Source organism: Meles meles, chromosome 6 (assembly GCF_922984935.1).
Source record: "Meles meles chromosome 6, mMelMel3.1 paternal haplotype, whole genome shotgun sequence".
NCBI classification, from domain to species: Eukaryota; Metazoa; Chordata; class Mammalia; order Carnivora; family Mustelidae; genus Meles; species Meles meles.
The window spans coordinates 143,246,666-143,259,461 of NC_060071.1; the positions used below are offsets into that span (position 1 = coordinate 143,246,666).

At 43.0% G+C, this 12,796-nt stretch overlaps 1 protein-coding gene across 4 annotated transcripts in view; it reads right to left on the bottom strand.

Moving 5' to 3' along the window:
• ATG2B (autophagy related 2B) overlaps positions 1 to 12,781 on the bottom strand; it is a 76,839-nt gene extending 64,058 nt beyond the window's left edge. For 3 of the 4 annotated variants that reach the window (XM_046007781.1, XM_046007780.1, XM_046007779.1), the window contains exon 1: positions 12,163 to 12,781. In XM_046007781.1, the coding sequence (XP_045863737.1) occupies positions 12,163 to 12,324 (162 nt within the window). In that variant the 5' untranslated portion in view covers positions 12,325 to 12,781. Of the gene's footprint in view, positions 1 to 5,528; positions 5,639 to 12,162 lie in introns of those variants that run through there. The other variant, XM_046007782.1, reaches the window with a different exon arrangement.
• Positions 12,782 to 12,796: the final 15 nt, after the last annotated feature.

The following is a 12,796-nucleotide window of genomic DNA, read 5'->3' on the forward strand; positions in this document are numbered from 1 at the left end:
AAAGGCTTATCTTTTCCCTTCCCGAATCCTCCTTTGCACACTGCCCAGGGTATAAAAATCTTCAGGAAGCACCAACAGTAAGTTTGCTAGTCTTTCCCTATCTTATACATATCTTTGGCAGGACACTCAAAGTCAAAGAACTAAGTGATGTTGCTATTACAAAATCCCTTCAATCCTCATCTACTTATTGATGACTCAGGGCTGTAACTATTTTAAAAATTTAAATTGAAATTTATGATGAGCCCTATCAAATTCTAGTTTTAAGTATATTCATTTATGGGCACATGAACTAATCAGGGAAAATGGGGGAAACCACCTACCCACATCATTAAGAAATGTATTTCCAGGGCACCTGGGTGGCTCATTCGGTTAAGTATCTCCCTTTGGCTCACGTCATGATCCTGGAGTCCTGGGACTGAATCCTGCAGTGGGTTCCCTGCTCAGTGGGGAGACTGCTTCTCCTCCTCCCTCTGCCCCTTACTTCCAACCCCTGCTTGTGCTCTAAGAGAATAAAATCTAAAGAAAAAAAGTATTTCCAATAGAAGTTTTTACATTTAGTTATTATTTAGCTATTAGTTATTACATTTAGTTATTATTGTTTTGATCAACTGTACTTATAATCATAATCTGTACTTATAATAATCACAGTTCCAGAGGGAAAAATGTTAATGCTTAAAAAGCCTAATGATTACCTGAAGGAACTACTGTTAAGATCAATATGGGAAGCCCTTAGAGGAACAAAGGAAACGACTAAAAAAACTCAAAAAACATCAAGTGAGGAAATCATTAAAGGAATTAAAACAAGAATTAAATTTTAAAATGAATTAGAAAAAAATATTTAATGCAAAAGAAAGCTGGACAGTTAACAGTAAATTTTTAAATATGATCAATTTCAATTTAGTTACATTTTTATTGTAGAGAAATCACAGCATGACCAATAAAAGACTTGAGCATAAAATATAGAAGATCAAATTTTGCAAAGCAAGATGGACATAGGAGTTCAATGGGAAAATTAAATTAAATTTCCAACTATTAATGAAGAGCTTGTTCAAGCATTTGTGAATGTATAATGGTGGGTATTCAGATCCTACTGGGTGAAAATATGTATTTTTTACATCAATATTTACAACACAATAAAAACTATTCTCTACAACTATTTAAAATGTTAAAAAGAGAACTAAAGCCCAAGCTGGAGTCACTTGCCCCCCAGGACAGCAAATTGACTTAACTGCAGTTTTAACCTCTCCAGGAATGAAATTTTAAGCCCATCAATCTGGATTTTCTTGTTGGCAACCAATGAGGTAATCTGTCTCCTGGGCTCTCCACCCCAAAGGAAGATGAGGTAATCCACCTAAAACTCCCTGCTCCTCCCCCTAAGGAAAGAAGTCCTTTCCAGAAACAATCTTTTTCAGAAACAATCTTTTCTTTGGCTAGTAGCTTCTTGCCCCACCCTCCCTCCTTCCAGTAAAAACCTTCCCTTTTGCACCACGTTGGAATTCCCCTCTACCTGCTAGGTGGGATACTGTGTGACTCAGCCAATTAGATTTTCAAGTGCTCTTGGGTGAATTTTGTTTTTTAACAAAATGTATTATGAAAATTTTTTAAGTCAATTTGAAAATGCACGAGGAATGCAATACTTTTTCAAAAATTTTAAGAGAAAACTGGGCAGACATGTTTAAAGAACACTCCTTTAAAAGAACATGTATTGAGGTCCTAGCTCAGTCACTTTACTAGCTGGAAGGCCTTGGACAAATTCTTAGGTCTCAATTTACTCATCCATAAAATAGGACAGAAACTATTTCACAGGGTTATGGTGAACATAAATGGGATAATAATGCGTAAAGCTATTAACATAGTTCCTGATACTGAGTATACACTTTATAATGTTGACTCTTGTTCTTTATGTTGCGCAAAACCTACACAGAGCAATGATGAATTCCTCAATGATGAGGAATTCAAGGTATATTTGACAGTATGCAGAAAGAAAAACATTAAATTACATTTCTCTTTAGTATGTACCATAAAACTAACTAGGAAACTACACCCTTATTAGTTTAAACCAAGGCATCAGGATTCAAAGAGATAAAATAGAGCATAAAAATTAGAAAAACCTGGGTTGCCTGGGTGGCTCAGTGGGTTACAGCCTCTGCCTTCGGCTCAGGTCGTGATCCCAGGGTCCTGGGATCGAGCCCCACATCGGGCTCTCTGCTCAGCGGGGAGCCCACTTCCCTCTCTCTCTCTGCCTGCCTCTCTGCCTACTTGTTCTCTCTCTGTCAAATAAATAAATAAAATCTTTTTTAAAAAATTAGAAAGACCTGACCTAAACTAACATTTGATTAGTATTTGTTACATACAGGACACCACACTACACTATTTTATCTATGTTACTGCACTGAATCATCATAATAGCTCTCTGAAGTATGCATTTTCCTATTTTTGTGCCTGTTTTACAGATAAGGCAAATGAGATCAGAAGAATAACTTTCAAAAGCTGTTCAATTAATCACTGCAAAAACAAAACTGTAATAAATTTTCACATTGGAAAATCGTGCAAGAGCTCATCAAAATGATGCGCAAACACCATTAAGTCTCAGAATCGCAGTACATGGGCTTGGGAGCTGGCTTATAGAACAAGTTTTCTAAGACAGAAAAATCCCAATTCCTTTGCACTTGTGTTTTTTAAAACACACACTTGTGTGTTTTAAAAAAACTTGTGTTTTTTAAAAACAGTCAAGGACAATACACATCAGACTGTCCTAGGAGGCTTCCTACAAAAGTAGATTCTTGGGGTGCCTCAGTGGCTCAGTGGGTTAAAGCCTCTGCCTTCAGCTAAGGTCATGATCCCAGGGTCCTGGGATCGAGCCCCAACATAGGGCTCTCTGCTCAGCAGGGAGCCTGCTTCCTCCTCTCTCTCTGTCTCTCTCTCTGCCTGCCTCTGCCTACTTGTGATCTCTGTCTGTCAAATAAATAAATAAAATCTTTAAATTAAAAAAAAAAAAGTAGATTCTTGTCTCTCAAACAAGAATCTGCAGGGAAGGGACCAGAAGTCTGCACGTTAGCAAACTTAGAAGCTCACTTCTTGACTCTTTTGAGCCAGTGTGATGTACAAAAAGAATACAGAAGTCAGAAAGACCTAGGTCTGAAATCCTGCCGCACTGCTAATATGAAGCCTGAGTACGTTACTTAATCTCATGGTAAAATGGAAATAGTAGCATGCAACGCAGAGCAAGAAAACATGTGTAAGAGCACCCATTACGGTACAGAGACAGAAGGTGCTTAATAAACAGACGCTATTATGTTCAAAAACACACTAAAATCCCCCACCTTGACTCTATGTCCCCTCTAGTGATCAACCTCATTTCTCTCGTAGCCAAGGCAACAATCTAGGGGAACCACCAACTACTACCTGCCTTCTAACCTACAGCTCTTATGACATTGCTTTTAACTGCCAAAAAGAGCGGTCAAAAGCAACAAACAACGCTCAGTCCTCACCTTCCTTGAATTCTCATCTCTAATTCCTGGGGCTGCTGAAACCCTAACTTCCGCGGGCGTCTGTCACAGTCTACACCCTCTCACTCTTCTTCCGACCCTTCAGCACTCCGATGCCGGCCTCCCCTCAGCCGCGGCTCAGCCTTTTTGCTCTGCTTATCTACATGCTACCCACGCGGCTCCGTGTTTCAGTCACCACTCGCACTTCGGTAACTTCCAAATCTTACCGCCCGCTCTCCCTGAACGCCAAAGCTATACATGTTGTGACAATTAATAAATGGAAATGGCATCTAAAATGGAAGACGGGGCACCTGGGTGGCTCAGGTGATTGAGCATCTGACTCTTGATTTCGGCTCAGGTTGATCTCGTGGCTTAGGAGATCAGGCTCCACCCTCAGCAGGGAGTCTGCGTGGGAGTCGGGTTTTCCACCTCCCTCTGCCCCTCCCCCGGTGCTTGCACACATACTCTAATAAAAAAATTAATCCTGAAAACTAAAGTAAAATGGAGACAGGAGACCAGAAGGGAAAGCACTCACGCTCTACCACTGGTGGTCTGACCTGCAAGTCCGCCCTACCCCAGCAGGAGGTCGAAAAGCTTCCTCCTTCCCTCGCTGCCCACAACAGCCCAGCTGGGGAGAGACAGTCTCAGTTGGGCCAGTGAAGAGCCATTCTCCTTCGAACTCCCCGTTTACCCCAATGGTACTCCAATGGACTTTCTGTTTCTAACAGCTCTTCCAACTTCTCCCTTTCCTCTGGTACAAGAGCTTACTTCTTTGTTCTCCAGACTTGACATGGTTTTGCTGTAGCTTAGCTGTCCCAGATTGCAGTGCTCTACTATTCCCAAATAAACCAATTTTTGCTGGTAAAGCAACTGGCAGTTTTATTTTTAAGGTTACACATACAGCTCTCACTGCCTCCTGAGATTCTCTGTCTGGATGTTCCAAAGTCCCCTTAAAAAAAAAAAAAAAGATCAATCAATCAATGCTGAAACTTATTCTCCTCCCAATCTCAATCTCCTCCTCTCCTCTCCCACTTGCTCCCCACTCCCACAGGGACAGGAAGGAAGGACAAACACAACCTTCTCCATATCTAATATTTCCTCTTAAACCAATTAAACCAGTGCAGTAAGCTATGTTCACTCAAGATTCATCCCTCTATTCATGGTTTTCTTATTTTCATATCAATTTTAAATGAAAACTTTAGAATACCTGACTCTTTAAAAAAAAAAAAAAAAGGCCCATCATATAAAAAAGTTCAGACTGGCTTATCTCACAGGTTAATTATTTCCTTAATTAAAAGTCTTAAACTTGAGGGGGCACCTGGGTGGCTCAGTTGGTTAAGTGTCTGCCTTCAGCTCAGGGAATGATCTCAAGGTCCTGGGATCCAGCCCCACATTGGGCTCCCTTGTTCAGCAGAGACCCTGTTTCACTCCCTCTGCCTCTCTCCTGGCTGGTGCTCACTCTCTCTCTCAAATAAATAAAATCTTAAAGAAAAAAAAGTCTCAAGTTTTCATACAGTATTGTTATCTCTGGGAGAGATGAGATTAAGGGCTATTACTTCATACTCAATACATTCCGTGCGCACACACACACTCTTCATCTTTCTTTACCATTTGAATTTTTTGCAATGAGCATGTTAATTATATAATAAAAGCAAATAATTTAAAATATACTAAAGTGTTTTAAACTATATATATGTATACACACACACACACACACACACACATATATGTGTATATATATAGGCAATGACAGCCTCTGTAACACGGGGATCTGTCATTAGACAACTATCTAGGAAACTGAATTTGACAGAATTCTCTTCCCAATAAACACGTTTTCATTTGTTTCAATTTTGTGGCTACCTTAAACCTGTAACAGTTCAGAAAGGTTTTTTTACAGCATTGAATAGTATTAAAAGACATAATTTGGTAATGTTATGAAAATAGTTCTGAAAAGAGTCAACAGTTCAAGAATTTACACTGTGCCACGAAGGTACAAAATACCATCTCTAAACAGAAGATGTTTAAATAGGTCATACTTACATACAGTCTTAAATGCACTGGGAAAAATCCCCTATATTCACTATCATGAAGTACTTGGAAATTCACCCATTCTGTGAAATTACAAGGTCTACCACAGGAGAGTAGGACGAAAATTCTCAGCTTACTTGGCCAAATGGATTCCCTGTTACCTACTCAGGCAACATTTTCCTCATTAGCCCAGAGCAGTTTATCCTTGTGATTAATTCTTAACCTAAGTTACCTGAAGTGCTTGGCAAGTGTCTATCACAGATTAGACTTTTTCTTATGCTGAAGGCCATTTTGCTTTCAGTTATCAATGAGTTTCATGCACATAGATAGAAAAAGAGAAGTTAACACTGATCTACTACACCATTTGGCATAGAACTAGTAATGAACTAAAGATAATTTTATTACATATACCAGTATAAGCAGGAAAGCAACAGAGAGATTATTAAGTTGAAATTAATGTCTTAATGTCTATCTTCCTGGACATACTGAACTTCTGTGAAGAAAGGGTCTTTATCCACTTCTATATCTCCCAGCCCCTCACAGTGACACATGCTAAGAACCCAATAAATGTAAATGAACCAACTGATGAAGAAACTTCAGTTAAAAAAACAAGAATAAAGTCAAAGTCTTAAAGAATTTCCTTCTTTCAATATTTTAAATTTGCAGCCACTTCCCTGGGAAAACAATTTGTGAACGTATGAACCCAGTACAGTTGTAGAATACTTTCAAACACTCTGCCTCTATTCCTCCTCCCACCTTAAGTCCTTCCAAGGTAATGATCTCCAAAGTGCGTTATATGTATCCCAGAGAGCATAACAGAGGACTTAAAAGTATATGAGAAGTCATTCAACTCTTCCACATTTTTAGATTTAAAAGTTGTGCCGATATTTAACATACACATGGGCACTGATACTCTCACTCACACCATTCATCAGACTAGCACAAGGTGAAGGTTCCATACTGGGGAAATGTTAAGAGTGGTGCCCTCACCTGGATATTCCATTTCAGCACACTGAGAGTTATTTCGCATAGATTCTACATTAATAAAAACAGATCGGGGGGCGTGGGTGGCTCAGTCATTGAAGCCACTGCCTCTGGCTCAGGTCATGATCCCAGAGTCCAGGGATCCCCACAGCGGGCTTCTTGCGGAGGGGGAATCCTGCTTCTCCCCTGCCTGCCATTCCCCCTGTTTGTGCTTGCTCTCTCCCCCTCCCTCTCTCTGTCTCTCTGTCAAATAAATAAATAAAAATTTTTAAAAAAAATAATAAAATAAAGGGTGCCTGGGTGGTTCAGTGAGTTAAGCCTCTGCCTTCAGCTCAGGTCATGACCTTGGGGTCCTGGGATCCAGGCCCGCATCCAGGGAGCATGCTTCCCCTTTCTCTCTCTGCCTGCCTCTCTGCCTTACTTGTGACCTTTCTCTCTCTCAAATAATTTTAAAAATCTTTAAAATAAAAAAAATAATAAAATAAAAATAAAAATAGATCTTAAAACAGTAGGATCTTTGTAAAGAGACAGAATGTGACAAAAACTTTGATTTCCCGGTTTTCTTAAGACCAAATATTTAAGAGCTGAATTTAAAGATGATAAGCAGTTTTCTTCTCTACAAAGAATTCTAAATATACTGTTATGTGATGACCCATGGCTATTAATAGCGTATGCTACCAACAGGATATATTCCAAAAAAACAAAACAGACCATCTTTTCAAAGTGAAGTTATCACTTTAGGGGCACCTAGGTGGCTCAGCTGGTTAGGTGTCTTGACTCTTGATTTCGGCTCAGGTCATGATCTCAGAGTGGTAAGACGGAGCCCTGTGTTGGGCTCTGCACTCAGCATGGACTCTGCTTGAGACTGTCTCTCTCCCTCACCCTCTGCAACCCCCCAAAAGAAAGTCAAGGTATCCTTTAATAATGAATGAGAAAATAACTGCTTCTCAGGGCACCTGGCTGGCTAGGTTGGTAGAGCATGAGACTCTTGATCTTGGGATTGTGAGTTCGAGGCCCATGTTGGGTGTAGACATTACTTAAAAATAAAATCTTTAAAGAAAAGAAATGAAAAAACTGGAGCACCAGGGTGGCTCAGTCGGTTGAACTGTGTGTCTTCAGCTCAGGTCAGGATCTCAGGGTCCTGGGATCCAGCCCTGCACTGGGCTGCTGCTCAGCAGGGAGCCAGCTTCCCCCTCTCCTCCCCCCCCAACCCCCACCCCTGCTTGTGTTCTCTCACTCTGTCAAATAAATAAAATCTTAAAAAAAAAAAAGGAAAAAGTGATTTTCAAAGGATATCTGTATTACAGAGAAGACATTCTGGAAAATTATATTTGGAAATGTTTCCATTCATACGTGATTTTGTTACCAAAACAATTAAAAATAGTCTATTTTTAAAGTCATCTACATAGGTTATAAAAGATTTGAAAACACAAAAAGATTATTATCCCAGTGAATCAAAAAATCTTAAAGAATTTTTTTAAATAGGTTCTAAAGTTAATTTTTTTTTAAAGATTTTATTTATTTATTTGACAGAGAGAGAGATCACAAGTAGGCAGAGAGGCAGGCAGAGAGAGAGAGGAGGAAGCAGGCTCCCTGCGGAGCAGAGAGCCCAATGCGGGGCTCGATCCCAGGACCCTGAGATCATGACCTGAGCCAAAGGCAGCGGCTTAATCCACTGAGCCACCCAGGCGCCCCTAAAGTTAATTTTTTATATGTAAAAAATGCAACAACTTGCGATTAATTGGCAAGAAAAACTGATCAAGACTAAGGAAGAAGGGAACGTCACAACCAATTTCAACACAATCCTGTCCATAACTGATTGAGAATCTAAACATTACGACTGTCGCCAATGATGTGATTCTTCCATTTGGATCTATGAATCTTTGCCAGGTATCTTGTTTCACTCATGAAAATCATTAAAATCAAGAGTCAAAAGCAACTGAATTTGGAATCAGAACTTTGAAGAGTTGGGACACCTTAGCAGCTCAGTCAGTAGAGCATCTGCATTCTGCTCAGGTCCTAATCCCAGAGTCCTGGGATGAGTCCTGTGACTAGCTCCCTGCTCAGCAGGGAGCCTGCCTCTCCCTCTGCCTGCCGCTCTCCGGTGTGTGCAAATTCATACACACACACACGCTGTCAATCTGACAAATAATATAAAATCTTTAAAATTAAAAAAAAGAACTTTGAAGAGTTATAGCTAAGTGTCGCATCAAAATTTATCCTAGTTCATACACAGCACACTAGAATTCATAAATCAGCAACAGCAAATGTCTACTGAATGCTTTGATATTTTAATTGGGCATATCCTTTGCCTTCAAGAAAAAGAACAAACCATAATCTCAGATTAAGTCTAGCCATAAACTATTTATGTTAACAATTCTGAAGTCAAATTGTAAATTTGATTATTACCACCTGGGGCCCCTGGGTGGCTCAGTTAGTTAAGCATCCAACTCTTTTTTTTCTTTTTTTAAAGATCTTATTTATTTATTTGACAGACAGAGATCACAAGTAGGCAGAGAGGCAGGCAGAGAGAGAGGAGGAAGCAGGCTCCCCACTGAGCAGAGAGCCCGATATGAGGCTCGATCCCAGGACCCTAGGATCATGACCTGAGCCGAAGGCAGAGGCTTTAACCCACTGAGCCACCCAGGTGCCCAAGCATCCAACTCTTGATCTGGGCTTGGGTCATGATCTCAAAGAGTCCTGAGACAGAGGTTGGAATCCACGTAGGGCTCTGCTTAAGATTCCTCTCTCTGTCTCTCTCTCTCCCCCACCCACCACCTTCACCACAAACCCCCTCTGCCCCCCCCAAATGTGTGTGCTCTCTCTCTCTCTCAAAGAGAAACAAAACATGAAAAAACAAAATAGAACCAAAAAAAAACAAAATATCACTACCTCTGATTTCCCATGAAGATTAAAACTACACAAGTAAGAGTGCCTGGCACAGTGCCTGAAATAAACAGATGCTCAATAAACATTAACCACCTATTCCCTAGCTTGAAGCCATGTGATTAGAGAATAAGGGGCTTGGGGCCCCTGGGTGGCTCAGTGGGTTAAGACTCTACCTTCAGCTCAGGTCATGATCTCGGGGTCCTGGGATCAAGCCCCGCACTAGGCTCTGCTCAGCGAGCAGGCAGCTTCCCTCTCTCTCTGCCTGCCTCTCTGCCTACTATGATCTCTGTCAAATAAATAAAGAAAATCTTTAAAGAATTAAAAAAGAGAATAAGGGGCTTAAAAATGACAGATTTGAATTCTCACAGCACCATTTGTTGTCTGACTTTGGGCACATTTAATTCCAACTTTAAAATAGAAATAATAGGGTGCCTGGGTGGCTCGGTTGGTTAAGTGACTGCCTTCGGCTCAGGTCATAATCCCGGAGTTCCAGGATCAAGTCCCACATCAGGTTCCCAGCTCCATGGGGAGGTCTGCTTCTCCCTCTGACCTTCTCCCCTTTCATGCTCGCTCTCTCGCTCACTCTCAAATGAATAAATAAAATATTTTAAAAAAAAATAAAATAAAATAGAGGGGCGCCTAAATAACTCAGTCATTAAACGTCTGCCTTCGGCTGCCCCCTCGGAGGGAAGCCTGCTTCCCCTCTCCCACTCTCCCTGCTTGTGTTCCCTCTCTCGCTGTGTCACTCTCTGCCAAATAATAAATAAAATCTTAAAAATAAATAAATAAATAAAATAGAAATAATACCCACTTTATTGGGTTAATTTGACAAGTCATTAAAAAATAATGCCTAAAGTCACTCAACCCATCAAAGACAGTAAATGTCTAATCCTCCTCTAAGATAGCTTATTCATACCTATACTAGAAGTATGTAGATTCATGGGTCACTGAACTTAAAAATATCTATCAGGGGGCACCTGGGTGGCTCAGGTCATGATCCCAGGATTCTGGGATGGAACCCCAGGCTGGGCTCTCTGCTCAGCTTCCCTTCCTCTCTCTCTGCCCGCCTCTGCCTACCTGTGATCTTTGTCAAATAAATAAAATCTTTTAGAAGAAATAAATAAAAATTAAAAAAATAAAAACATCCATCAGAATCCCTATCTTCAGCTACAAATTACAGCAATATACTACCCTGACAGTGTGTGGCATGGAATGCGTACGCCCCTAATGTTGATTAAACTCCGGTGAATTACTACAGCTACTGTCACTAAGCCAACCGGCAGCCTGGGCTAGCATGCTGGAGCCTGGCCTGGGACTATGCCTACGCACACCAGTGCTCTTTCCACTATCATCTGTAGTCTCCCTAATTAATTCATCTACTTACTGAAAAAAAAATACATGTTTATTCATATTAGTACAAATTCATCGAAGGGTCAGAAGATGTTAGCATAATTTGAGTTTTTCGGGTTTCTGAGGCTAAGAAAGGCATTACTCTGTTAACAAACACTTTTATATAAAAGTAAAAAATACTGAATCTGCCTTCAGCTCAAGTCATGATCTCAAGATCCAGGAACTGAGCCCCACATCCAGCTTCCTGCTGAGCAGGGAGCCTGCTTCTCCCTCTCCACCCTGCTCCTGCGTTCTTGCTCTCTCTCTAATCATTAAAATCTTTAAAAAAAAACATAAAAAATATTTAAACTTTTTAAACAGCTTAAATGGAGGGGAAGATCCTTTTGTTTTCAACTATCACCAGCAAGTCACCTTTGTTTATAATTTCCTAAATGTAACCTGTGTAGGAATGCTTTTGGAAGAGTGAAACTCTACAATGACACAACCAATTCAAAGGGCCAGCCGCAAACTCCAGCCAACAAATAAAGCGTTGGGGGAAGGAGAGACGCGGCTCCATTCTTGCTCAACTCAAGGCTGAATACAGTTTGAGTGAAAGGGCTACGCACTGAATATACTAATACAAATATACAAATATATACAAATATACAACCGTATGGGGCGAGTTAAACAACACGCGCAAGACACCTGTAAGACCCACAGGGTCAACTCACAGCCTCTGGCTGACGGGTACCAAACAGGTTTTTAAAGGTCTGAAAATTGCAGCCTCAGCGCTTTTGCAACAGCTGCTTTTACGATCTGTCACGTGAAGCCAATTAACCAGCACAACTAACCAGCACTACTAGGGCCGCACAACCACTCGCAGGCTGGCCCCGTAAACGTACCGTCAGGCGAACGCAGGTAAGCCCGACGGTCGGAGGCCTTCGCCTAACTTCCTTCCAGATGGGAGACGCTGTAGGGGGACCGCGATGTTCAAGCAGCCAACCCCAAATAAATAAAGGAATAACTAGGAATTCGGACATCCCCAAAGGCCTTCCTCATCCTCAGTCTTTCCAGAGTGCCATCCCACGAAATAGGATTTGTTGGCCACGGAAACCCGCGACCCCTGCTACCCAAGGGTCAGCCCTGGTCACCACCTTCCAGGGACCCCTCGAGGCCAGCTTCCCAAAGCCCCCAAACCACTAACGCAGCTGCTTCCTTCAATGTCGACTCCATCACCTCTTAAGTTTCTGACGCACGTGATTTGGGGACGCAGACTTGCTAGAAACAGACTAAACACTTGAACACGTTTCTGTGAGCCCCGCCACACTTGGATCCGAACGATTCCCAGGGAGGGGTTGAACGTCAACAAGCTCGGGGGACACTCGCTCAAATCGCCCTAAGGAGGGGAGCGAGACCCTCCCGGCTGGCCGCCGCCGGCTCTTACCCATTTGTCCAAGGGGACTTGGGCGAGGGACCCGGTGCCCTGGTACAGGTCCAGGCTGAGCTGCTCCAGGCTCAGCTTCTCCTGCAGGAAGTGGCCCAGGTACCTCTGCAGGAGGTACCGACAGGCCCTCTTCTTGATGGACTCGGAAAACGGCCAAGGCATGATGAGGGCTGACAACGCGGCCCGCGGGGGCTGCAGGCGGCGACTCCGGCGCTAGGGACCAGGCTTCCGCTCCAGGCCGCGGCCGCGGCGCCTCGGGTCCCGGCCGGCGTCCCGGGTCCGCGGCGGGGCCTAAGCCCGGGACAGCCCCTCCATGCCCGCTCGGCGCCGGGCGTCCCTCAGGGCGACCCCATCATCCGCGCCGCGCGGCTCGCGCTAGGCCTGGCGGGGACCCGGCACGGGGCGGGAGTGCGGGGCCTCCGCGAGGATCCTCGCAGCCACCGGATGAGGATGCAAGAAAACACGGCGGGAGGCGGCAGGGCCCGAGGCAGGTACTGAGGCGCACTCCTCCACAGCCGCCGCGCGACGAATTTGTTGTCATCCGCGGGGCGCGCTCCCGGTTCTGGGACGCTCCCGCCGCGTTCGCGACACCCACACTCGCTGCGCGCGGCCGGCGCTGGCGGAAGTGACGCCA